Genomic DNA, 27764 nt, shown 5'->3' with positions numbered 1-27764 from the left:
CTCCCCGGTAGCTACGGTAAGTCTGTTGAGGCTTGCCGATTGGTGGTAACAGCAGAGGCGGGTGCAAGCGGTGTGACGTAATTGGCAGAATCGCCTGTCAATCAAAATAGAGCTCTGGTTGAGAAATAGTATCCCGCTGCAGCCCGGCAGACCATACTGGTTGAGCCGAGCGCCTCGCATTCACATCACCTCAACCCCGTGCGCATCCTTTATTTTTTTTTCACCGAATGTTCGAACCTATTAATTAAAGTCCGAATGTCAGCGTAACGAACGAATGTTCGAACGTTCGAACGTTCGGGCTCAGCCTTAACACACACACACACACACACACACACACACACACACACACACACACACACACACACACACACACACACACACACACACACACACACACTTCAGAAACAAACATAGTATCAATGAGAGCATCAATAAATACATCACCTGAGTGATGTCTACTAAAAAAATAAAAATAAAATGTGCCCCCCCCCCCAGTGCTGGGCCCTTGGAATCATCATAAGCTACCCCCCTCCAGCTACGCCCCTGGACACAACTACAAAAAGGAGAGAGTGAGGGAGGGAGAGAGAGGGAGGGGGGAGGGAGAGAGAGAGAGAGAGAGAGAGAGAGAGAGAGAGAGAGAGAGAGAGAGAGAGAGAGAGAGAGAGAGAGAGAGAGAGAGAGAGAGGGAGAGAAAAAAATCCTCAGTCCACTGGTTCCTCTGGATCGGTAGCATGTCGAACGATTTCAAATATCATTGGAGCCCAGATCGGATCAACCCACGCCTCATACACATACTATGTTGTCTCTGCATTGTACAGTAGCGATCAACCTCTCTGTGACGTCATCCTAACACACATTGTCCTCTATATGAATCACGTGGGGCAAACGTTGGCCCTGCTGTGAAGCCACGTCACCTCATCATCTCTCTTCGGGTCTGTTCTTTTCTTTGTCCTGTCTGTCGTCCTCCTCGCGGTCCCTGCAGCATGCCGTGGGACTGTCCGCCTACCGCTCACACTCTCTGTGCTACGTATGTGGGCGTGTTAATCATCGTAATGTTTGTCCCACCGATCTCTCTGTCCGTGTCTGAGCTGTCCAGTGTGTGTGTGTGTGTGTGCGTGCGTGTGCGTGTGCGCGTGTGTGTGTGTGTGTGTGCGTGCGTGCGTGTGTGTGTGCGTGTGTGTGTGTGTGTGTGTGTGTGTGTGTGTGTGTGTGTGTGTGTGTGTGTGTGTGTGTGTGTGTGTGTGTGTGTGTGTGTGTGTGTGTGTGTGTGTGTGTGTGTGTGTGTGTGTGTGTGTCGTCAGGTAACTGGCTGAAGCGCTCCTCTCTGTCGGGGCTGACGGACGGTGTGGAGGACCTTCTGGACATCAGCTCAGTTGACCGGCTCTCCTTCATAAGACAGAGCTCCAAGGTCAGGATGAGCCTTTAACCCCTGGAATGCTTCATTAACAGTCACAGTGTAGTCCTCTTCCAACATGGCTGCCTGTAACCATTGGTAACCACCATTGAAAGGAAATGCCTAATGTTTGTGTGGTAGTAGAGTGGGTAAAACATTGAAAAAAGCATGATATTACTGTTCTGCTGTTACCAGTAACAGTGACTGTTGTCTCTTCCAACATGTAGTAGTAACTGTTGTCTCTTCCAACATGTAGTAGTGACTGTTGTCTCTTCCAACATGTAGTAGTGACTGTTGTCTCTTCCAACATGTAGTAGTGACTGTTGTCTCTTCCAACATGTAGTAGTAACTGTTGTCTCTTCCAACATGTAGTAGTAACTGTTGTCTCTTCCAACATGTAGTAGTAACTGTTGTCTCTTCCAACATGTAGTAGTAACTGTTGTCTCTTCCAACATGTAGTAGTAACTGTTGTCTCTTCCAACATGCAGGACAGATGGGCATTCTAAACATTCGATGAAAGACCATATTTAGTTTACCCAGAGAACGTGACTGGGGACCATTGTTCCTCTCCAGCATTTAGTTATACAAGATCACAACCGGGAGCGACCTACAGTGCTGTATACAGCCACGCACAGTTGTGGGGTTCGGTGCCTTGCTCAAGAGCATCTCACACGGAGGTTATATATCGTAATAGCTTACGCTCTGCTCGTAGTGGAACATATCCCATATCCAGTCTAATACTGAATACATTTCTTCACATGTACACACCCATCTGCCTGGCCACACCCCCATCCGCTCCTCTACATAAGCAGGGATGTGGCCATACTAACAGCTCCTTCCCTATTTTCACCTGTATACACCACTTGAGTTTAGTGCCGAAATAGTTGTTGGAAAGGAGCTACGTGAACATTGTATGTTGTTTTTTTCTCTCTCTCGCCAATTTACGAGAAAAGCCAAGTCATAATGTCTGCATCTTCGGGGGGTTCGAGCGCTCACAACGTCACCCTTCACCAGCGCTTCTCCATTGCCGCGTCCGCCGTGCGTCGTGGGGCTGCTCTGACTCCACGGTCGTGGCAGTCAGATACGCCCGAGCGGCGCCCGGTGGTGAGTCTGCCTCTCCGAGGGGCCGTTGAGCCGCCGTCTCCCGTGAGATGGCCTGGTTCCGGCCCTGGTTCCCCCGCCAGTGGACGTCGGCCGATAGTCCACAGTGCTCCAGGCTCAGGTCAAGTCCTTTTGACCTGTTGCCTGGATTGAGGGATCAACGTCTTTGGGGGTTGTCACCCCGGTGCGCTGCCTGGTCCCGCTGTGGGGGTGTAGCCTCTTGAGTGCTTCAGGGCGGCATGCTGTAGGGGGGAAGGGCCTGCTCTTGGATGGGCCCTGTCCGATACGCTGGCAATGTGGGGGGGTGGTGTCACTAGTGACCGCCTGGTGGGGTCTCGATGCTGCGGCGTCGTTGGCCTCACCGGGCCCCCTTTTTCCGGGGGGTCCAGTCCCTTCGGCCTTGCCACAGGGTTGGGTTCTTGACCTTGACCCCGTGATATTAGGGATTGTAACAGTTTTTTTTTCTTCCCGTTCGTTCCCTAGTGGCATGTGGGTTGCGTGCCTGTGTAGTCGTGGGTTCTTCTGTGGGAAGGTAAGTCCCACGATCTGCTCACCCTGTGCGTTTGAGTTGCTAAACCCTCTTCGCACAGTCGGATCCGATTCCCTCCCGTCCTCCACTAGCGGGGTCCGGGGGCTCGGGTCCTCCCCGGTTCTGATGGTTGTGGGGGGCCTCAGCGGGTACATTTGTCGAGCTTCCGCTCTGCTCAGCTCCTGTGTTCCACTACGAGCAGAGCGTAAGCTATTACGATATATAACATACGGTTATCCTATAACCATAGTTATATGAGTATAGCGAGCGCTCTGCTCGGACTCACTGAGGACCTCGTGGTCTTCGCCTTCGGTGGTGAAAGACTTGGGAAGGAGCTGTTAGTATGGCCACATCCCCGCTTATGTAGAGGAGCGGATGGGGGTGTGGCCACTGGCGGATGGGTGTGTACATGTGAAGAAATTTATTCAGTATTAGACTGGATATGGGATATGTTCCACTACGAGCAGAGCGCTCGCTATACTCATATAACTATGGTTATAGGATAACCGCATGTTATCGATGAAGGGAATAGCTTTACTCGTCCAGTTTCACCCCACCCAGATTTTCGTAACTGATCCCAGAGATTTAAACGAGAACATCTTGTGCAATAGATTTGTACTCTCATAACACGCCTTCATAGAGACGTCATCTCAGATTAGTGGTTAGTTAGATAGCTATAGATAACATGTTTATGTAGAGTAATTAAAAAATTTCTAAACATTTAGAAAAAAAATCTTTAAAAAAGAAAAAAAAACATCTCACAGAGCTTTTAGAAAGTTGGAATAAAAGTATTGCTTTTCCCCATTATTTTTTTATTTATTCATTAATTGATCATATAAAATGATATGTTGTTGATATTAATGTTGTTGTTTACATGTTGTGTGGAATGCACCTTTTGGATAAATGACATGTTGTTGCTCTAGCGCGAATGCCACCTTTAAATGCACCTACAGTATACAGTAGCACCTTTAAATGGTTAGTTAGTCATTCAGTGTGTGTGTGTGTGTGTGTGTGTGTGTGTGTGTGTGTGTGTGTGTGTGTGTGTGTGTGTGTGTGTGTGTGTGTGTGTGTGTGTGTGTGTGTGTGTGTGTGTGTGTGTGTGTGTGTGTGTGTGTGTGTGTGTGTGTGTGTGTGTGTGTGTGTGTGTGTGTGTGTGTGTGTGTGTGTGTGTGTGTTTGTGTGTGTGTGTGTGTGTGTCTGTGTGTGTGTGCGTGTGTCCTGCCAGGTGAAGTTCACCAGCGCGGTGAAGATGACGGAGGGTGCGGCGGTGGGGGTGGAGTTCGGCAGGGACGAGGAGGAGAACTTCTTCAAGCGGCTCGGTAAATGGCGGTCTGGCAGACGGAATCCATCCAAGCTTCACCACACAGAAGAGAAAGATGGTAGACCTCCCCCCCCCGGGGGTGCACCCCCCCCAACCCTCACCCTCACCCTCATTCTCACCTCTCTCTCCACCCACCCACTCCCATCCCTCCCGTCTGTGTCTGTGTGTGTGTGTGTGTTGTCTCTCGCCTTGCCTGTTGTGGTCTGTCCACTTTGTGCCCGTCTGTGCCAGTCTGTGCCTTCCTCCTCCACGCCAGCTGCTCTGGAGGTCGGTGTGGCTGCCGACCTGCCTGCGACCCGGGGGCATCACCGTCACCGCTGCCTGACGTCGGCTCTCCAGAGGAAGTCCTCCTGCTGTCCTGCTGTCATCTACACTCCACCCACTAGTTCTGTCAAAATACAAACATCTTCTCAACATTGTTTAAAGCGATAGTTGGGATGTTTGGAACCCTCAGCACAACCCACACTGTTCCTCGCACTAGCTCTGGTTAGTTAGCCACAAGCTAATGCAAAGGTCAATGGGGCCAAGCTCCTGTCTGTACAAGATGATTTAAAAGGCTGCTGCTGATTTTTGACAAACTTTTATTAATCGCCAGTAATACTCCAAAAAATAAGACATTTGACACCAAACATGATCCTGTCGCTCCAGTAATGGTCAGGAGCTAAAACAACAACAATCCAATCAAACGAACAAAGTCAAATGATTGGAATGAGCCAGCTGTCTATCAATCCATCTAGGGACTTGTTATGCGCATAACCGTTGCACGCGTACACAAAGGCCTGCTGCTTTGGAGGCATCCTGATGTATTCTGATTGGGAAGGACGTTGTTCTGCCTAAAATCAACAGCCGCCTGTTGCTCGTTTAAGCTCAGTGAAACGTACTTACTCACTTGACAGGGACAATATACTACCTTATGCATACCGCACCTAATGTGAATACTGAATACTGTATACTTCATCAGATCATATATTTAGCATTTAGCATTTTTTGATTATATATTAGACTAGATTTAGATTATTGGATTATTAGACTATATATTGCATATATTTAGCTTTTAGCATTTAGTTTTTTTCAGACTATATATTAGATTATATTTAGATTATTGGATTAGATTCTATATTACAACTATTTATTGTAGGGCAAATATAACTGAGAGGGCTACATACCCTCATCTCGCACCTTGTTGACCATTACGCATATGTCCAGAGTTAATTATGTTATGTTAATTATATTGATTTGTTATATTGTTTACACTGCTTTTTACAAACTGTACCCCCCCTCCCCCCTCCCCCATGCTGCTATGATGCCTGAATTTCCCCAAGGGGATCAACAAAGGAATATCTTATCTTATCTTGACCCCATTGACTTTGCATTGGTTCATGGCTAACCAGTCGGACCTAGCACGAGGAACAGCATGGATCGTGCTGAGAAAAGGACTCTGCCGATCGGCATCATCGTCGGAGAGTATAGGAAATAGCGATAATGGTTCCAAAAATCTGAACTATCCCTTTAAGAGAATGTCGATCACTCTGTTTCCCACTTTGTCTTTGTGTCGTATCTCTGTTAAGAGTCCCTCGTACCTCGTCCTCCTACCCGCTCTGTCCATCCTGCTCTCTTCACCATTACAAAAACAACAAACAAACAAAACCAACCCTCTTCGACCCAAAGGTTCCCTCACAGCTGCCATAGCAACGGTAATTTATGCTGATGTCAGCGGTGGAGCGCCGCCCACTCCTCACGACCCGATAGATAGAGATCTTAATAGGGTGAAAAGAGAGGAATGGACAACTAGGGGGGGGTTGTGGGAAGAATCAATGAAAAACCATCTTTCTGCTGAAAAAGACATTTCTGTGTGCGGCTCGTCGAAGCATGAGACACCGTCCGTGTCGTCTGTCTGTCTGTCTCCTCTCTTCTGTGGTGATTTGTGGTGGTGCTTTCCGATGCCTGGGTCTCTAGACTGGGAGCCGGGGTGAAGGGTGCACATAGCTTTCTTCTCAGTGGCTGTGCTGTGTGTCAATCTTTCGCTTCATTTGTCGAGTGGCTCTTTACTGCTCTTACATAAGATAAATCAGCCTGGATGGTGTCGCCGTCGGGCTGTGTTTGGTAACACTTTCCCCAGATGGCAAAGTGACATTGATTCAATGTTGAAATTACATCAGAATCATCAAAAAAAATGTATCCACGTTTTCTCCTTATTTTTCTATTTTTCTCACATCCCAATTTCGCCTCGCCAATTCTCCCTTCAATTCTCCCCTCCCCTGTCTCGAACGTTGCTAGACCATGCCTCCCACTGGTCGGCTGCAGTGAGGACCAAGCCTTGCATCACGTGTCCACTCCGGTACACAAGGAGGCAGCTGTCGCATCTTTTCACCTGAACAGCGCGATCTCACAGTGGCGAGGAGTAACGCGTGGGAGGCTCACGCTGCCCCCGTCACTTCCTAATTCTGCTGTACAGGCGCACCAACCGACCTGTAGGAGTCGCTGTCCACAACGTCCGATCCCCACCCACCAGCTTTCCCACCCCTAACACTGCCAATTGTGTTAGTATGAACGACCAGCCATAGCAACGCCGAGAGCTGGGCTCGAACCCAGCATCTCCTGCGTTAGTGGCGAGCGCCTTGCCCACTGCGCCACTTAGCCGCCCCCAGAATCATCAAATTTAAATGTTTAATCAACATTAAATCAACGTTGAATTAATGTTAACTTATTAACATTAACTTGTTACTTAATGTTTTTATTTTTTTTTGGAAAAGCAACATTGACTCAATATTAAGTCAATGCTGGCAACTAAATTCCAGCAACATTTCAACGTTGATTCAACCTTATTTACATTGACGCTTCAACATTGATCCAACGTTGTTTCTATGTCAGGTTGCTACCTGGGTTTACTTTAGGGGGACACAATGACTGTAGACTGAGAGACGTATACATGCGTAGAATTGGGAAGTGAAGTAGAAACCATTCTGGAAGGATATACATGCACTGAGACGTCTAGTTAACCTACTTAACGTACTTTATTGTTATCATTGTGCCCCTAAAGTAAAGTGGTACCTACCCAGTGTTTTCTAGGACTGTTATTGATCTGTTATTGATCTGAGATGATTGTATCCAGAGTGAAGAAGAAACGTCCAGGGTTCATGTCTTCAGGTTTCTCACTTCTTTTCAACTTCTTCTGTTACCATGCTCTCTTCTCTTCTCTTCTCTTCTCTTCTCTTCTCTTCTCTTCTCTTCTCTTCTCTTCTCTTCTCTTCTCTTCTCTTCTCTTCTCTTCTCTTCTCTTCTCTACTCTACTCTACTCTACTCTACTCTACTCTACTCTACTCTACTCTACTCTACTCTACTCTACTCTACTCTACTCTACTCTACTCTACTCTACTCTACTCTACTCTACTCTACTCTACTCTACTCTTCTCTTCTCTTCTATCCTCTTCTCTTCTCCTCTACTATTTTCTCTCTATCTCTCCACTCCTCTCTCTCCCCCACACATCCCAACCTTTTCCTCTCTCCCTCTTCCCCCTTTCTTGTATTTTTTCCCTCCCTCCCTCCTCTCCCTCCCAGGCCCCCAAGGCTTCCAGGAGAGGCTGGCCGCCAGCCAGGAGGCCATGAAGAACAAGAATGTGGTGAACCTGTGTGCCATTCGGCAAGGCATGAAGCGTTTCCAGTTCCTCCTGAACTGCTGTGAGCCGGGGACCATCCCTGACGCCTCCATCCTGGCGGCTGCCCTCGACCTGGTAGGCCTATACATCTAGGATCAATCTATCAAGACTTGTTTTGATTTTGTAGGATATTCTGCATTCAAAGTCCCCCATACTGTGCAATGAATAATGTCTATAAAAGGAAAATAGTGAAATAACGCTGCGTGTGTGTGTGTGCATGCGTGTGTGCTTTTGCAATGCAAGAAGCACTGTTGTTGAGTTCATACTAAATTCATGGTGTTCTCTCGGGCCAGAAATATTGATCACAACAGTTTGCTTATATCGACTAGAAATGGGTCTGACATAGAAAGGGTAACTGAATATAAATATCTTGGAATCTGGCTCGATGATCCATTTTTGTATAAATATCATATAGACCACCTTGCCAGTAAATTGAGGCAAAAAAATTGGTTTCTTGTCAAACAATAGATCTAGTTTCCCAATGATGGGTAGAAAGAGGGTTATTGAAGCAGTCTTTCTATCTGTCTTGGATTATGGAGACGTGATTTACAGAAATGCTGCCCCTTCGACTCTTAAACCACTAGATTCTAGATGTTCGGTGGATGGACATGGCGTGTGGTGTTGTGGGCGGTCTGGGACGGCACTGGGACGCTTTTGGGTGCTGTGGGGGTTGTGGTGGGTTCTTCCTCCCTGGGGTGTCAGTGGGTTGGGGGAGTTCGGTGGTGGGGACTGGACAGGGTCCCTCGGGGTGCAGGCTGTTGTTAATACGTTGCTGGGAAATCTATTCATGGAGGGTCTCTTGCCAGAACTATGTCTATGAATGGGGAAAAATAGCGACGGGCGTAACGTGCACATTAGCCTCTATTTCTACTTCCTGCTTCTCCAGGAAGCCCCGGTGGTGGCCAGGGCCTCCCTCTTCCTGGAGTGTGCCCGCTTCGTCCACCGCTGTAACCGCGGCAACTGGCCCGAGTGGATGAAGGGCCACCACGTCAACATCACCAAGCGGGGCCTGTCCAGGGGCCGCTCGCCAGTTGTCGGCAACAAGAGGAACCAGAAACTGCAGTGGAACGCGGCCAAACACTTCTGTCAATGGGGTGATGTAAGTTACAGCAGAGTATCTAATGGACTATTGATCAACAGAGGTTATTTACATAGGACTGTGTTCTAGTAAGTGCCTCTGTGTGTGTGTGTGTGTGTGTGTGTGTGTGTGTGTGTGTGTGTGTGTGTGTGTGTGTGTGTGTGTGTGCGTGTGTGTGCGTGTGCGTGCGTGTGCGTGTGCGTGTGCGTGTGTGTGTGTGTGTGTGCGCGTGTGTGTGTGTGTGTGTGTGTGTGTGTGTGTGTGTGTGTGTGTGTGTGTGTGTGTGTGTGTGTGTGTGTGTTTGATTCTCAGGCCATCGGCACAAGACTCAGTGAGTTATGTCACTCTGACAGTGAGAGCCCTGCCAACATCCTGGGTTATATCTACGACGAGGAGACCAAGAGGAAGATGAGGAAGGAGGACGAGGAAGAGGACTATTTAGATGACAGTATGTTAAAAGAGGAGCCCCATGTTTCTTTACTCTTAAAGCCTCAAATTTCTGGATAAACATTATTTGAACCCTTGAGACGAATAACCATATAACTGCATTTTTAAATGTTTTGGACAGCCCATTGTATTCAGAGTTGTAGAGTCAATCCAGGAGTGTGAATGTGATATATCATACATCATACTCAACCTCTACTGTCTTTAACTATGAATGAACACAGCACTCTAACTTACCATCTTTAGATAATGAAGTACTCAACCTCTACTGTCTTTAACTATGAATGAACACAGCACTCTAACTTACAGTCTTTAGATAATGAAATACTCAACCTCTACTGTCTTTAACTATGAATGAACACAACACTCTAACTCACCATCTTTAGATAATAAAATACTCAACCTCTACTGTCTTTAACTATGAATGAACACAACACTAACTTACCATCTTTAGATAATGAAGTACTCAACCTCTACTGTCTTTAACTATGAATGAACACAGCACTCTAACTTACCATCTTTAGATAATGAAGTACTCAACCTTTACTGTCTTTAACTATGAATGAACACGACACTCTCTGAAAACTTAAAACAGAGAAATATAGTTCTTCGTCTGAGGTACTAATTTGTGCAAAAAGAAATACTTACCATAATTTGATGTGTTTTTTTGCCCAAAGATACCGTCAATCCCACAAAGTGTGGCTGTCCGTTCGCTCTCAAGATGGCCGCCTGCCAACTGCTGCTGGAGATCACCACTTTCCTCAGAGAGACCTTTCCTTGTCTCCCCCGACCGCGCACAGAGCCCCAAGTGGTCAGTATCACAACTATATGGACATAATAAAATATAATTGACATACTAAAATATAATTTTATAGAATGTATTACTGTCCAGGTGTTTGCTGCTTATTTGGCATTCTTCTATATTAATAAAATGTGTGTGTAGTCTATTGCCTATAGGGGGTGGGGGGGGAAACAACAACATTCATGTATTAATACATCGGCTAGTGCACTACTTTAGTTGACGTGCGTGTGCCTGGGGGGGGTCTGTAGGACCTGGACAGCTGCCGCCTGCGTCTGGACCCCGAGCTGGGTCGCCACCGTTACGAGAGGAAGATCAGCTTTGCCGGGATCCTGGACGACGAGGACGGACGCGACTCGCTGCACAGCAGCAGTCATACCCTGAAGTCGGACACTGCAGAGGAGAAGAAGAACGCCCAGGAACCTGGTGAGAGAGGCAGTGGCGTCGATGAGAGGACGACTCATAGTCGAGTCACGTTTATTTTAGGGCTGTCAGTTTATCGCGTTGATTAGATTAATTTATTACACAGCTCATTATTGCGTTATGAAAATTAACTAAAAATTTATAAAAATAAAAATTATTTATATATATATATATATTTTAAATCTCATTCATTCCCTAAGAACGTAGGATAAACATTTACATTTTTTTTTAAATGGTCCATTTGCATGTTCTTGGTATCTGATTCTAGGGACATCTATCATATCTCAGGGAATGTATTCCCAGTGTCAGAAATACTGTGTCTGTTACTAGGCTTGAGTAAATTGTAATGAACCAAATGAGAATATCAATTCAATTCTTTTTTTTTTTTTTTTTTTTTTTGACTGTGAATAACACCATGCTAAAATTGACCAGACCTGAAAAATCTAAGCAAATGAATAAAGGGGAGATGATTAAACAGAAGGTTTTGTAGATACAGTACTGAATTCTGCCATCCAGACACATGCAATTTGAAATATGATTATAGAATATAAAATATCAGGCCTAAAATGGTTATGCGATTAAAATGCGATTAATTAGATTAATTAATTACAAATCCTGTAAGTAATTAGATAAATTTTTTTAATCGCCTGACAGCACTCGTTTATTTGTGAAGCCCGATAACAAAATCAGTGGGCCTCACTTGCCCACGTTACAATGGAACAAGACACTCTGACCTGAATCGTAACATAACCTTTTAAAATCTTTTTATGTAATATCAGTATCTTTGTTACTTCTTTTAAACATCTTCTTTTAATGTTTCGTAAAAACGCATTGGATTTTTTTTTTATATAAATAAAGATTGATTGATTGATAATCCATCTCCTTAAGTCTCTCCAACTTTCCTTTCCCTCTTCCCTCTTTCATCCTTTCCTTTCCTTCCTCCCTCCCTCCCTCTCTCTCTTTCTTTCTCTATTGCTCTCTCTCTATCTATCTCTGTCCCCCTCCCTCCCTCCCTCCCTCCCTCCCTCCCTCCCTCCCTCCCTCCCTCCCCACCTCTCCAGCGCCCACCAGGAGGATCAGGATCGGTGGTTCTCGGCTGCTGCAGATCAAAGGCGCCCGTAGTTTCCGTGTGAAGAAGGGGGGCTCCCTGTCATCCATCCGCCGGGCGGGGAGCCTGAAGAGCACCAAGATGTCCCGCCAGGACTCTGAGTCAGAGAACGACGAGGGGCTGCTGTCCCAGACACACAGTAGAGATACGGTCACCGACATAGGTCAGTCACAGATGCGAGATAATAATCCTGGAATAATAATGGAATGATAGAAATATAATAATAATGATGAGCCATTATTATTGCATTATTATTACGTCTCATTCAGAACTGACCTATGTTGTTGACTCTGCATGCTTTATTGATACATCACTAATTGATATTGTACTAAATATTTTTCCTTTCTGCGTCCATTTCGAGACTTTTCACGTCAAAGGAAAACCCTCAGATGTTGTGGTTCAACTCGCGTCTCTGCGACCAGCCGCTCTATCGGAGATAGGATCACATTGTGTCATGTTTTGCTAGAGGGTGTAATGTTTATTATTCCGAATAGATCTACACAGGCTTATAGCCTATAATACGTGAAATTTGACGCAGGCACCACTGCTGTTGTAATTGTCTGGTAATAGCTGTTTCGAGTGTTTATTATTGGGTTGTTGTCGCAGACATGTTCAATTTGCGGCTCGTATGGTATACTGCCTTCCTATACCCAGTTAAATCTGTCTTCATATCTCACGCCCCAAAGGCGATAGCGAGGGGGACGTACGCGTGTAGGTCAGTGGCCGATCAGAGCGCAAAACGGGAACCCGGAAACACAACTGCGTTGGTAAAAGCATACACGCACCTGGTCCCTTTAGCACCAGTGAACCCAGCCGCTAGCTCTGTTTTGTGTTACAGGAAGTCCCTTCAGCACCAGTGAACCCAGCCGCTAGCTCTGTTTTGTGTTACAGGAAGTCCCTTCAGCACCAGTGAACCCAGCAGCTAGCTCTGTTTTGTGTTACAGGAAGTCCCTTTAGCACCAGTGAACCCAGCAGCTAGCTCTGTTTTGTGTTACAGGAAGTCCCTTTAGCACCAGTGAACCCAGCAGCTAGCTCTGTTTTGTGTTACAGGAAGTCCCTTTAGCACCAGTGAACCCAGCAGCTAGCTCTGTTTTGTGTTACAGGAAGTCCCTTTAGCACCAGTGAACCCAGCAGCTAGCTCTGGTTTGTGTTACAGGAAGTCCCTTCAGCACCAGTGAACCCAGCATCGAGCCCGAGCCGGGGTCGGGAGTAGAGGATAACTACCACCGCAACATGTCCTGGCTCCATGTATGTCCATCAGTGTTGGTGTGAACACATACTGTCTGTCCATCAGTGTTGGTGTGGACATGTGTGGTATATTCTATGTACATTTCTAAGGGTTAATCACAGTGCATTTAGGTTGCTAACTAGAGGGAAGAGAGACACAGAATGATAGAATGGTCCTCATCTGACTCCAAATAGCCAGTAGAGAATAAAACGTGTAGTCAGACCACGGAACTATAGTTCAAATCAAATGATTTATTGCCGCGGGGCTCAAAGAGGTGAATATAGCATTTACATACAGGGATTATTTCATAGTACATCAAACAGGCTGTACAAAAGGATTGTTGAGGTGTGTATCATTAGAGCCCATTCACAGTGGCTTTCTCACATCAAACAAGTCTGTACATAAAACAATAGTCATGTTAACATCAATGAAATAGACTATACCTTTGCCATCACATAGTTAAACCTGGTCTAAGATACATTTACACTATATCACAACAAAACAGTGATTCCATGGTCTACTTACATAATGGCAACCGCATAGTCTCTGGAGTGGTGGATCAGTAGAGCAGGAGGACGCAGACCCCAGGGGGGGGGGGTCTGGCCTGTCTCTCTAACAATGCGTTCTCATTTATATACTCTGGCATCAACCAATAATAGCACGTCCATATATTAAGTTGACTTGATTCATAGCCAATCAGTTACATTCTATATATGGCGTTCTGCTCCAATTGGTTATCTTCTTTGGGGGGCCGTCTGTCCCAAGATCTCCTGTCATGTGGGCTGGCCTGCAGCAACAGGGGGGTCTGCCTGGCCCCCTCCTTTTGGGCTGTGGCTTCTCGATGAGTTTAACAGTTTTAACACTAGAACCTTTAGCTTTAATGTAATGAGTTACATATATATTCAGCATTAACCCAATGTGGCGTTGTCTATATTTTAATACCAAATTGCCTATATGAAATATCACAAGCCTGCTTTTGCCAGACTGAATCTTTATAATATAACTGTGATAAATATACCAGGATTTATAACAAGAGTGAAATAACACTATTACTTTCATAATCAGGTGACATTCTAAATGACATTCAAATATTCTTTTATCTAATAAGTCAGTTACCTTTTAATATGATATTGTTTGAATTAGTTCCAGTCTAACATACTATAAGTACATTTCTCTTTTAGCAAGTCTGGGCTGGTCTGCCCTTGTTCAGACCAGCTGTCCTCGGCTCCCAGTGGGATGTGATCACCACATTTACATACAGTCAACTCGAGGTTCCCACTCTGAGCGTGGGAAGATCTAATCTTCTCATATCATATATGTACTTAAGGCATTATTTGAATTAGCCATTATAAACAGATATTTGCAGTTTCAGTGATGATGTAACAGTGTGCTTGTCTCCAATCTATAATTGTATGGATTTAAACAGTTCTCCAGTGGGGGATTTGCTCCTACAGTTACCCAACAGTCTTCAAGACTCCCCTTGAAGGTGTCACAAACAGTTTAGCATATTGGGGCTTTTATGACTTGTCCCTGTCTCTCCAACTGTCTTCCAGTATGGTTTCTTATTTAGCACTGAACACTGAGACTCAGTTTGTTCCAAAAGCACCCAAGGCTTTTGCCTATATTCCCTATATACAGACATATTGATTATGAAATTCCAGTCAAGGGTACCACACATGTCTGTCCATAAGTGTTGGTGTGGACATGTCTGTCCATCAGTGTTGGTGTCTGTACTACTGTGCTCCTGTGAGTTTCATTCCGAAATTAGATATTCACAAAATATGGAGAAAAGTGACACATAATCATACCATAAGAAATAATAAATGATGACTCTAAATGATTAAAACTCTGGGAGAGGTGTTTTTGGCCAACAGCTAGGCTAGCTGGTCACTCCGTATCAGCTTCCATTTATTTGTGATAAGCTAGGCTAGCTTGCATCCGGATAGCTTTGTACTGGACGCACAGAAAGGAAATTGGTATGTTCTTCTTGTCTGACGCTGGAGAAGACAAAAGAAGTAATTTTTTCATCATCGCTACATGTCATAATTTGTCTCCCTGTGACTACTCTGTCCAAGCGTCTGGTCACCAGCATGACCAACATAATGCATGCTGGTTATACCAGCAAAGACCAGCATACATTATGTTGTGTTTTGGAGCTAAACCAGCATCACACCAGTACTAACCAGCATAGACCAGTATTGAAATTATGTTGCTGGTCTATGCTTTTCACTTTTTGCATGAAAATCCTTTGTTGTGTTTTTCTCTCTCTCTCTCTCTCGCTTGCTCTCTCTCTCTATCTCTCTCTCTTATCTCTATCCTCTCTTATCTCTATCTCTCTTTTTCTCTTTCTCTCTCTCTTGTTCTCCATCTCTCTATCTCTCCCTCTCTATCTCTCTCTCTCTCACACACTAACTCCTCTCTCTCTCCTCAGATCATGATCCTGCTTTGTAACCAGCAGAGCTTCATCTGCACCCACATCGACTTCTGTCACCCGCGCTGCTACCAGCACCACAGCCGCTCCTGCGCCCGCCTGGTCCGCGCCATCAAGCTCCTCTACAGCGAGTCGGTGGACAGTCCGCAAGAGGAAGGAGCCAACATCGGGGCGCGTGCCAAGAAGAACAAAGAGGTGGGTGTCTGGCTGTCGTGACAGTGACTCAGGAGGTAGAGCGGTCGTCTGGTAGCTGGAAGGTTCCCAGTTCGATTCCCGCTCCTCCTTGGCAGCGTGTTGAAGTGTATTTTACAAGACACGTAACCTCTAATTGCTCCCGATGAGCAGGTTGGCACCTTGCATGGTTGCCTCCGCCCACGGTGGCTAAATGTGAGGAACAAAATTGTGTGCTTTGGATAAAAGTCCCGTTTCTGAAGTCTGGATGTCAGGGCTGTCATCATCGATCCTGAGGCGAGGTGTTTGAAAGCTGAAAACTGTTGGGGGAGGGCTCTCTGTTGGTTCCTGGTTTTCACCCAAAACTGTTTTCAGTTTTCAAAAATATCACCTTGGGCAATGACTGCCCTTCTGTGGCTGGCAGCTTCTTTATAAAATAAAATGCCAAACATTAATGATTGATTGAGACATTAGTCTGTTGATCGATTGATCGATTGATTGATTGATTGATTAGTTATGTACATGAGTAAGTGTGTGAGTGATCATTCATTCCCTCTCTGTGTTTTAACAGTGTTCAGATAAGTCTTGCCTGAGGACCCCGTCCATGAAGAGAAGACCCACTGACTCCAACGCAGAGGGGAAGAAGGACACTGGCATGTTGAAGTACATCCGCAACCAGGTGACTAAAACCACTGTATAAACACTGTAGACATCACTGTCACTATTCAACACTGTAATAATCACTCTGTCACTATTCAACACTGTAGAAATCACACTGTCACTATTCAACACTGTAATACTCACTCTGTCACTATTCAACACTGTAATAATCACTCTGTCACATTCAACACTGTAGAAATCACAGTGTCACTATTCAACACTGTAGAAATCACACTGTCACTATTCAACACTGTAGAAATTACTGTCACATAATGTATTCAACACTGTAGAAATCACACTGTCACATATTCAACACTGGAGAAATCACACTGTCACTATCCTCAACACTGGAGAAATCACACTGTCACATTCAACACTGTAGAAATCACAATGTCACTATTCAACACTGTATAAATCACACTGTCACATTCAACACTGTATAATTCAGTCACATATCAACACTAGATTTCACAGTGTCACATATTCAACACTGTATAAATCACACTGTCACATTCAACACTGTAGAAATCACAGTGTCGCTATTCAACACTGTAGAAATCACAGTGTCACTATTCAACACTGTATAAATCACAGTGTCACTATTCAACACTGTATAAATCACACTGTCACATTCAACACTGTAGAAATCACAGTGTCACTATTCAACACTATAAATCACAGTGTCACTATTCAACACTATGTATGACAACTATTAAAGAAACTTGAAACTTGAACTTGAAACTATAAATCACACTGTCACTATTCAACACTGTATAAATCACAGTGTCACTATTCAACACTGTATAAATCACAGTGTCACTATTCAACACTGTATAAATCACAGTGTCACTATTCAACACTATAAATCACAGTGTCACTATTCAACACTGTAGAAATTACTGTCACATAATGTGTTCAACACTGGAGAAATCACACTGTCACTATCCTAAACACTGTAGAAATCACACAGTCACATATTCAACACTGTAGAAATCACACTGTCACATTCAACACTGTATAATTCAGTCACATATCAACACTAGATTTCACAGTGTCACATATTCAACACTGTAGAAATCACAGTGTCACTATCATAAACACTGTAGAAATCACACTGTCACATTCAACACTGTAGAAATCACACTGTCACATTCAACACTGTAGAAATCACACTGTCACTATTCTACACTGTGGAAATCACACTGTCACTATCCTCAACACTGTAGAAATCACACTGTCACATTCAACACTGTAGAAATCACTGTCACATATTCAACACTGTAGAAATCACACTGTCAGTATTCAAAGGTATAATAATGTAATCAAAAGAGTAGCCTAACATTCATGAGATATCCTATTGAGAAATGTAACACAGTCAAAAAGAAATGATTGGCATGGAAGTAAAAAAAATAGTTATGGAGGCGTTTTGAAGTCGCATTCACTTTCCTTTTTTCTTTTTTTTAATGTAGTAATGAATATGTGACCAGGCACAGACTCTGGGTTCTGTAGAGGGATCTTCAAATATATATATGAGTCATTCCACCAGACAATCCGGTCCGATTTGAGTCCCTCTGATGTTTTTAAGTGTCTTTTATCTAATCAGTTACCAAAATGTGCTTTGAAATGCTATTTATTTCAGTTGCAATGTCCTCTTTAATAAAGTGTAAAAACATTGCATGAATGTAATTTGCATAAATTATGCATTATGTTGTTATTTCAGTTGACACCATGTATTTTGACATGTCCCTCGTGGCATTTCATGAAAATATATTTGGGATATGACCAAGAAAATTTGTAAAAAGTCCATACTTTTTTCCATGAACATACACATCCATCTGTGCTGTTAATGCTGGTAATGATTTATTTCAAAATAAATGAATAATTATTCATTAAAATAACATTATTCAGTCTGTCCCTCAGTAACCCTCAACCCCGTTACACTGAGCATTCTCCCCCCCACAAAAATAATGGTTCAATCCATAGAAGCATGTGAAACAGGAAGTGACAACTTTGAAGTCTTTTGGAAAACACAACACCAGGAACAGGCAAGTAGCTACCTCATTGTACTATGTTTTCAGTCATTTATCATGTAATATTATGGTAGTCAAGCATAATTACTCAACACCGTTACTTGAAAAAAATATAGCAAACTATTACTTGTGAATATGATCTTTGTTATTAAAAAAATGTAGATGCTTTCTTAATATCATGCATGTCATGTGCTCTCCTGGTATTCACCACATGTGGAGTAGCAACCATTTTGTGCAAAAAAACACAACCCTGTTACGTTTGAATGTAACAGGGTTGTGAGATTGTAACGGGGTTGTGATTTTAACACTGATTTTGAAGTTATACAATAATAGTTCAATTAATTATTGAGCTTTTTCAACATGCTTATGCCACATACATATTAATTGTAATGTGCATGTTGCTGTGTGTGTGTGCTCACAAGTTACCCTAGACTCAACCCTGTTACAGCTACATGTTTATAAATTATTTCTTTAAGTTTATGAAAAACAAATTCAACTTTTGAATAATTTTGTCTGAAACGTTTAGAGCAAACATAAGAATATCGATTTTAGTTCAAACTCTGAGGTCAAATCACATTTCTGATGAAAAAGCTTGCGGCTGCTGTCAAAAAAAGGCAAATTTCAGGGTTCAGAATAGCAAAAGTGTAGGATTTTACGTAATTTTTAGACGAGCAATTATAGAAATGGTGTGAAGGACATCTAATTATTATAGAAATGTTGACTTTAGCACAAATACATGTTTTAATCTTATTCAGAGAGCTTCCAGAGTTTCCGTAACGGGGTTGAAGAATAATGGTGTCCATATCATACAATAATGACCAAAAATAATAGAGATTTCATGCCTGAGATGGGAAAATATATTTTTCTGGAAGTTAAATATGTCATTCATCTTTAGGGGTGTTCAGAAAAGTAATACCTCTTGGTAAAAAAAAATCCCAAAGTCCAAATCGGACTGGATTGGTGGAATGACTCATATATATCTTTCTTTTTACATGATATGAAAGTACAGGTTCATACCTTCAAAATAAGCCATCACTTGTACATGAATGAATCATCAATACTTATGAATCATGCTGATAACACACTATTTACCCCAGAGCTACAGGTCTTCAAAGAAACCGGAGCCATTTCTCTTGCTATGCATAATGCCTATCCCCAGGCCATCAGGATGCTCAATGCAACACTAACCCAACCATCTACACACATGCACACACTCCCTTTAAACAAACACTCACCTTTTAACTTTTTTTTTTAAAGCAAACTTGAAACTTGTGAGATCTTATAACCAACTAGAGGATCAAGGAAAATAGTCAAGATAGATTAATCATAAATTGGATAAAATGAGGATTTTATTTTTAATTTTTTTAAGGCATTTTGGAAAGCAACCCTTTCATTGTAGCAGTCACATCGGAATGCAATATGACATTTGCACGAAGCTATAGGATCATGTTAGTCAGTGGCATCTCGTGTCTTATCCTCTGCAGAAATGCCAGTTCAGCAATGTGTGCGGCTGTGTCTCCACAGGTGATGAGCATGGCCCCGGCCCCGCTGTCCCTGCTGACAAAGGCCGCTCCCATCCTGACGGAGGACATGTACGGGGACATCCAGCCGGCGGCCTGGGAGCTGCTCCTCAGCGTGGACGAACACATGGCGGCGGCTGCCGGTGAGAGGGCCACCTGGTGGTGACACAGTGAATTACAGCCTCTTCATAGGCTTGATAAGACATTCACCTCTTAAACCCGAGCCTAAAAGATTTGCCTAAAAGTACATACCCAAGTAGATGGAAGATTGCTCCACTTCTACAAGGCTATTTGCATGTTCTTGGTATGTAGGGACATCTATGGACCTCAGGAAATGTATTCCCAGTGTCGGAAATATTGTGTCTGTTACTATGCGTGAGTAAATTGTAATAAACCAAAGGAGAATACAAAATGTTTTTCCTTCTTTGACGGTGAATAACACCATGCTAACATTGACCTAAAGTGAAAAATTTACGCTGAGCTCATTCAGCACCTTCTTGAGATCAAGTAATCAAGATCTAAGCAAATGAACAAAGGACAGATGATTTACTGGGTTTTTTGTAGATTTTGCCATCCGGACACATGCAATTTGAAATAAGAATATAGAATATAGAATATCAGGTCTATAACTTACCTTATTATGGCCAAATCTCCTCTTTCCAATGGCAAATCTGGATTTACCACCAGGCGCCCATTAGCCTACAGGGCAGCAAAAAGCTAATGAAATCTGTAAATATTTTTTACCGGATTGCGACAGATGTTTTTTTTTCTAGACGTTCACATAAAGGTAAAGTAACAATATCCGTTGTATTTTATGGCAATAACGTTGAAGTTTGTTCGACCCGTGAGAACACGAAAATCACGTCAGAAAAATTACATGAAAAATTGTTAGACTTCCGTTGTTGGCGGCTGGTGTGAGCTGTGTAGTGTATTTTCTATTTAATTTTTTACTTACATTTTTATTTACATTTATGGACATACAACACTTAGACAATACTTAAAATGACATCGTCATGGTGACCGGAAACAAGGTGGCGCCGCCCACGGCTGCCTTGGCGCTACAGTGTGCTGCGTTTTGTTTGTTCAGTGTTGTACTGTATCTGTGTCCTGTCTAACGTCCTACACCAAAGAAGAACTTCTGCACATCGGGTGTTCAAACCCATCGGACACTTTCCCAACACGACTCACCCGTTCCACGGATTTATTGGATATACTGGTCAGGGGGACTGCGTTCTTTGCCAGTGCTGTGCGCTGGATCAAACGGCAATGGGGAAGGAGAGGTGCGTGTCTGGTTCGTCTCCGGCGGCGGGGCTCGCGGCCACCACTTCCCGGTATATTCCTCGGAAACGTGAACTCTATTCCAAATAAAATGGACGAACTCCGGTGGCTGGTTGCGGGAAACAAGGACTTCCACTCCACAGCTGTCTTTGCGTTCGTGGAGACCCATCTGAAGCCATCAGTCCCAGACGGGGCTGTACAGCTTGAGGGCTTTTGTGCGTTTCGTGCCAACAGGGACTTCGAGGCGGTGGGTAAGTCGCGTGGAGGTGGTCTTATGTTTTTTGTAAACAATCGCTGGTGTTCCGATGTGACAGTGATTCACCAACACTGTTCCTCTGCTATCGAATCCCTCTTCATTCACTGTCGGATGAAGAGGTACGTACACGTACCGACCCCACAACACGCAAGGCCCCCCTCTCCCGGGTCAAACCGCCGGAGCGATGGTCTCTCCCCCAGACATTCCCCCCCACTGAACAAAGCCTGCCCACTCCTGTACCTCCCATGTCACTGATATAACTATGTACATTTATAGCAACAGCTATTCTAACATGACTTAAACAATTAAAATAAGCTATATGATTAGCACTTTTTGCCCCTGTTGGCGGGTTGGAGGGGAATCAGCTCTCCTAGAGAGAGGCCCCCCCCCCTAGTGACGGAGATATCCCCAATGGAGATTCTCCAAGCCTCTATTATTGTCAAAAAAATAATTGTATTCTTGTCCTTCACAAATGTCCATGTGCACATTTAAAGCAACTGCTATTCTAACATAACTCAGAAAAAAAAGACTAAAGACAATTGGCACTTCACAGGTTTTTTATCCCCGTTGGCGGGCTGGAGGGGTAAGGCTCTCCTGGGCCCTCATTCATCAACGTGGACGTAGAACATGTTCTATTTCCACACGTAAGCACAGAATGTAGAATCAGTGCACGCACAGTAAAATCGGGATTCACCACACGTGCGTACGCAGGTTCTACGCACACCTGTCATGATGAATATGACTTTGATCCTACGTTTGAGCTCGTGCACTGTTTTAAGTATTTGCATACCAGAACCGCCCCGATTAACCATATACGGTAATGGAATACCCCCATGAAATGTGGAAAAATGGACTAAACCGAGGGAAGCGTGTTATGAGAACGGTGATGTCGGATATGATATCTATTAACCATTGCTGCCTGGGCAGCGCAAACACTAATAAAGACCATTAACCACTGTTTTGCCGTTGCCCGTTAGTGTCATTAATGCATGCTGGAATAAGAATGCCTTTCTTAATTTATTTTTAATATTAATAATTATTATAATACAATAAAAGACAGCTCCGTCTTTTAATACACATATATTGTACAGTAACGTCAAATAAATACTACAGTCCCCGCTGAAATAAAGGTTCTGCACGCACATACCAGCAGTGATCTACAGCATAAAAGATAGCCACTTTATAATACTATTCTGAGTAGATAATCCATCTGTATCGCAACAGAGTCACGGATCTGGTCGGGGCAGGTATCATTATGTCAGGAAAATCCGTATGAAATAAACAAAAGTGAATTAAAGAATTTAAAAACAAAGTTTAGCATATTAAATTGTTTTATAAGCTTTCTGAGTAGATAATTCATCTGTATCGCAACAGAGTCACGGATCTGGTCGGGGCAGGTATCATTATGTCGGGAAAATCTTTATGAAATAAACAAAAGTGAATTAAGGAATTTAAAACGAAGTTTAGCATATTAAATCGTTTTATAAGCTTATAGCTTTTTTCGTGCTGATTTGAGAGGGTCCAGCTGCAGAGCCGGAGAGCAACTCTCAGGGCCAAGATAGCACTTATACTATTTTGAGAGAGACAGCAGAGAGACAGACAGCAGAGAGACAGACAGACAGACACTGTTCCACTGTGTGTGTGTGTGTGTGTGTGTGTGTGTGTGTGTGTGTGTGTGTGTGTGTGTGTGTGTGTGTGTGTGTGTGTGTGTGTGTGTGTGTGTGTGTGTGTGTGTGTGTGTGTGTGTGTGTGTGTGTGTGTGTGTGTGCGTGCGTGCGTGTGTGTGTGTGTGACTACTAGTCTAATAGTAGAGACTTAGCCCCCCCCCCCCCCCCCCCCCTCTGGACCACCTCCTAGTAGAGACTTCTCTAGGAAGAAGACGAAGATGAGGATTAAGGCGAGACACTGCAGGTGAATAGGCAAATATACTTTTTTTGTTGATTTTGAGATTTTGTTATATTTTGCTTCCTAAACATGTCTTCTATGAAACTAGTGACAATAAAACGTCAATAACACACATTTAGTTGTTCATTTTACTTCATTTTGCCTTATTGCATCCATAAATGTCCACATATTTAATGGGGAAGTGCCTCATTTGCATATATAAACATACATTTCAGAAAACTTGTCTCTACTAGGAGGTGGTCCAGAGGGGGGGGGGGGGGGGTCTCTACTGGGAGGTGGTCCAGAGGGGGGGGTCTCTACTAGGAGACTAGTGGTCACACACACACACACACTGTGGAACAGTGTCTATCTGTCTGTCTCTCTGCTGTCTGTCTCTCCGGCTCTGCAGCTGGACCTTCTCAAATAAGCACGGAAAAGCTTTTAAGCTCATAGCTCCAATTTGGGTCCCAAATTGCGGTACAAATGAAGGAGGTGTCTCGGGTAGTGGACTCTAGTTAATATTATGTTCTCTCTGCAATTAGACTGCCCCTCATTCATCCCTATCTGATGCTATCTCTGAAAACAGTTCCTGCGAGCGCAGTCAGTGCACCCCATAACGCTATATATATAAACCTGCATTCATTCGGAGAGAAAGACCTATTCCACATGCTATTTAGGGTTTGACAATAATTACACTAATATCGCTATTTCACAATGAACTATAATGAATTACGGGGGTCATACAGAACACGCGCCAGTGTCTTTATTTCCGCGTTGGAACGAATGCATGTACTGAGGAGCGCTTGTGCGTAGTAATGATATTCTACCACTGGGCGTCAGCTAAGTGTGCTCAGAGCTGTGCGTAGACATAAGCACAAAGTCAAGTTCAAGTTGAAATTGATGAATCCCACTCTTTGCTTAGAAATGATCGTACGCACAGGGTAAGCACAAATCTGTGCGTAAGACACGTTGATGAATGAGGGCCCTGGAGAGGGCCCCTCCTATAACAACGGATATCCCCAATGGGGATTCTCCTATGCCCCTATTATTGTCCAACATTTTATTTGAATTTTTATCTTTCATATGATAGTACAGTTCCAAAGCTCCCGGTCAGGTCTCCGAATGTGTTTCCTCTGTTCCCCGCCATCTTAGTTGTGCGTCATGTGTGTTAGTGTCTTCAGTTTAGTCTAGTACGTGATATTTATATTATATGTCCCGAATCAAGACCCAATTTTTCCCAACTAATGTGTTTACCTTGTCTGTATTCTCAGTGGTTTGTGTGGTATTTGTAGTGTGTCTCGAGTCATAACATCTATTCATTATCAAATAATATGCATATGTGGTATTGAATCTTGGTCGGTGTGTGTGGCCCCAGTGCTCGAGTCCTGTTTGGTGTGTGAGATCTCGTTATTTGAATCCTGGCTGGTCTGGTTGATCTCGGCGCTCGAATCCCGGTTGGTGTGTGTGGCCTCAATGCTCGCATCTTGGCCGGTCTGGGTGATCTCCGTACTTGCATCTCGGATGGTCCGGTTGACCTCGGTGCCCGAGTCCTGGTTGGTCCGGGTGTATCCAGCGTCTCTTTGTCCTTCTTTTGGGGGCCATTTGTTTAATTTCTTTTGAATTAGAATCCATGCTCCTCTGAATATTCTGTATTGCATCGAGTCCGGTCTGTGTGTTGGTTTGCATGTTATCATCGTTAGCGTTCTGTATTGCTTCTAGCCCAATCCGAATGCTAGCTTGCATATTCATCGTGTTAGCTTCCATGTTAGCTTGTAGCTTCGTCTCCAGCAAGGCCTCGCTGTTGTCTAAGGTTATGTTAACTTGTTTTACCTCTTGCGTCATTCCCTGGTGTGGTACCTTTCCCTACGTTGTATTTTCTTTGTCAGGGATCGTTCTTCTCTCACTTCTCCTCGAGTTTTGTGCACTGGGTCTTGTCATCGTTCTTTTATCTTCGAGTTGTTACTTTTTATCGTGTTTTATAACTTTGTATTGCCTTTCTTGAATTTTGGACCGGGAGCTCTGTTCTGCAGCTGCTCACCTGCTCCTCGCCAAACCGGAAGTCCGTGTAGTGTATTTTTATGAAATGTCTACGTCCATCGAAAGCCCTGGATCTCCTTTCTTAGGACTACAACGATTTCATGAGTGCTTCTTCTTCTCGCGTCTAAATCGTTGATGCGCAGAGATTTTTATAAGCTTAACACATTGGTTGCCAGCAGGGGGTGCACGATTTATCGCTTGAGTGCCAGCACTTTAGTCAATGAGAGGACGAGCACATTTGCGAACGCATAAACTATATCTTCAATTTTGGCTAATTGTGTCTAATTCACCCGTCAATGACTTGCTTGCAGTCAACATGTACGAAAGGGATTGTTTTTTCATCAGTACATTTCTGTTTTATACTGTTTTGAATACGAGTATAGTTTTGAAGATGTCCAGTGATTCCTGAAAAATCGGTGAAAATAGCTCTTTACTGGAATACACAAAACACGTTGTCATTTTTCGGCCTATTTATGAATCGTTTTCAAATAAACGCTAGATTATCGATAGTATATGTGTACTTATGCACGCTAGAGAAGCGGGCTGAAAAATCGATTATCTATGCCGTGGCTGGCGCTAACGTTACGCACACACTGTACACACACAGGAGACACGTTGTGAACGCAGTAAAAAAAAACTCTGATTAACCCAATACTGGTCAAATAAAGTCCTTACTTCAGATCAGATGTTCTGCAAAAAGATTAATCCAATTCCTGATCGCCATTCCAAATATCGATTGTGTTTATTGATCCAACGTTATACCTTGAAACACATAATCGACGCTTCTTCCAGTTCCCTCAGTGGATGCAATAGTCTCAGGTTATATGCCTCAGAAGTCAAATGTGGAGCCTGGAGTTTTTTTTTCTGGTGCATTCCCATCGACTCCATTCCAATGGGTGCAATACCATCTGGGAGACGATAGGGGGCGGTATTTACCCTTTTAGAGCTCAGAGCCAGTCCCAATGATAACGTGAGGCTGGATGGATGAAAAATATATGGATATCGCTAATAAAAGAAATAACGATTAAATAATGAGATTTCTCGTCATTGGCACTCAACACATGGCGGCCAACAACTACATTTCTCGTTGTTGGCACCCAATGTGTTAACTTAAAATCATTGGTAAACAAACGTAGTGCTGAAAATATACACTTTGACTACTGTTTTGATAGGGTTAGGGTCTTTACTCTTGGCTACATTTGAAAAAGAAACACTACCTCACTTAATACGGACTGTAATGATCTATTTATGAAATTAATATTGTACCGGTACCGGGCCGATCTGGCTTAAGAGGTTAAGAGCTTACATGGAAACAGGGCATTGAGAGCTTCCATTGAAACAGGGTCTTGAGAGTGTCCATGGAAACAGGACAGTGAGAGTGTCCATGGAAACAGGACAATGAGAGTGTCCATGGAAACAGGACAGTGAGAGTGTCCATGGAAACAGGACAGTGAGAGTGTCCATGGAAACAGGACAGTGAGAGCTTCCATTGAAACAGGGTCTTGAGAGTGTCCATGGAAACAGGACAGTGAGAGTGTCCATGGAAACAGGACAATGAGAGTGTCCATGGAAACAGGACAGTGAGAGTGTCCATGGAAACAGGACAGTGAGAGCGTCCATGGAAACAGGACAGTGAGAGTGTCCATGGAAACAGGACAATGAGAGCCTCCATGGAAACAGGACAGTGAGAGCCTCCATGGAAACAGGACAGTGAGAGTGTCCATGGAAACAGGACAGTGAGAGCGTCCATGGAAACAGGACAGTGAGAGTGTCCATGGAAACAGGACAGTGAGAGCGTCCATGGAAACAGGACAGTGAGAGTGTCCATGGAAACAGGACAGTGAGAGTGTCCATGGAAACAGGACAGTGAGAGTGTCCATGGAAACAGGACAGTGATAGTGTCCATGGAAACAGGACAGTGAGAGTGTCCATGGAAACAGGACAATGAGAGTGTCCATGGAAACAGGACAGTGAGAGCGTCCATGGAAACAGGACAGTGAGAGTGTCCATGGAAACAGGACAGTGAGAGTGTCCATGGAAACAGGACAGTGAGAGTGTCCATGGAAACAGGACAGTGAGAGTGTCCATGGAAACAGGACAGTGAGAGTGTCCATGGAAACAGGACAGTGAGAGTGTCCATGGAAACAGGACAGTGAGAGTGTCCATGGAAACAGGACAGTGAGAGCGTCCATGGAAACAGGACAATGAGAGTGTCCATGGAAACAGGACAGTGAGAGTGTCCATGGAACAGGACAATGAGAGTGTCCATGGAAACAGGACAGTGAGAGTGTCCATGGAAACAGGACAGTGAGAGTGTCCATGGAAACAGGACAGTGAGAGTGTCCATGGAAACAGGACAGTGAGAGTGTAAATGGAAACAGGACAGTGAGAGTGTCCATGGAAACAGGACAGTGAGA

General features: G+C 43.9%; 1 protein-coding gene across 1 annotated transcript in view; it reads left to right on the top strand.

The window, feature by feature from the left end:
- unc80 (unc-80 homolog (C. elegans)) overlaps window positions 1–27764 on the top strand; it is a gene marked incomplete at both ends in the record, with an annotated part of 106618 nt that overhangs the window by 28916 nt on the left and 49938 nt on the right. The window contains 12 exon segments of the mRNA XM_084316457.1: window positions 1302–1408; window positions 4249–4402; window positions 7903–8075; window positions 8887–9099; window positions 9391–9526; window positions 10200–10333; window positions 10573–10747; window positions 11806–12015; window positions 13009–13100; window positions 15512–15706; window positions 16254–16361; window positions 19897–20035. Of these exon segments, the coding sequence (XP_084172583.1) occupies window positions 1302–1408; window positions 4249–4402; window positions 7903–8075; window positions 8887–9099; window positions 9391–9526; window positions 10200–10333; window positions 10573–10747; window positions 11806–12015; window positions 13009–13100; window positions 15512–15706; window positions 16254–16361; window positions 19897–20035 (1836 nt within the window).

The sequence above is a fragment of the Notolepis coatsorum genome, assembly GCF_963971535.1.
Source record: "Notolepis coatsorum genome assembly, chromosome: 1".
Classification (NCBI taxonomy): Eukaryota; Metazoa; Chordata; class Actinopteri; order Aulopiformes; family Paralepididae; genus Notolepis; species Notolepis coatsorum.
This window is presented reverse-complemented; position numbering and strand designations above follow the sequence as displayed.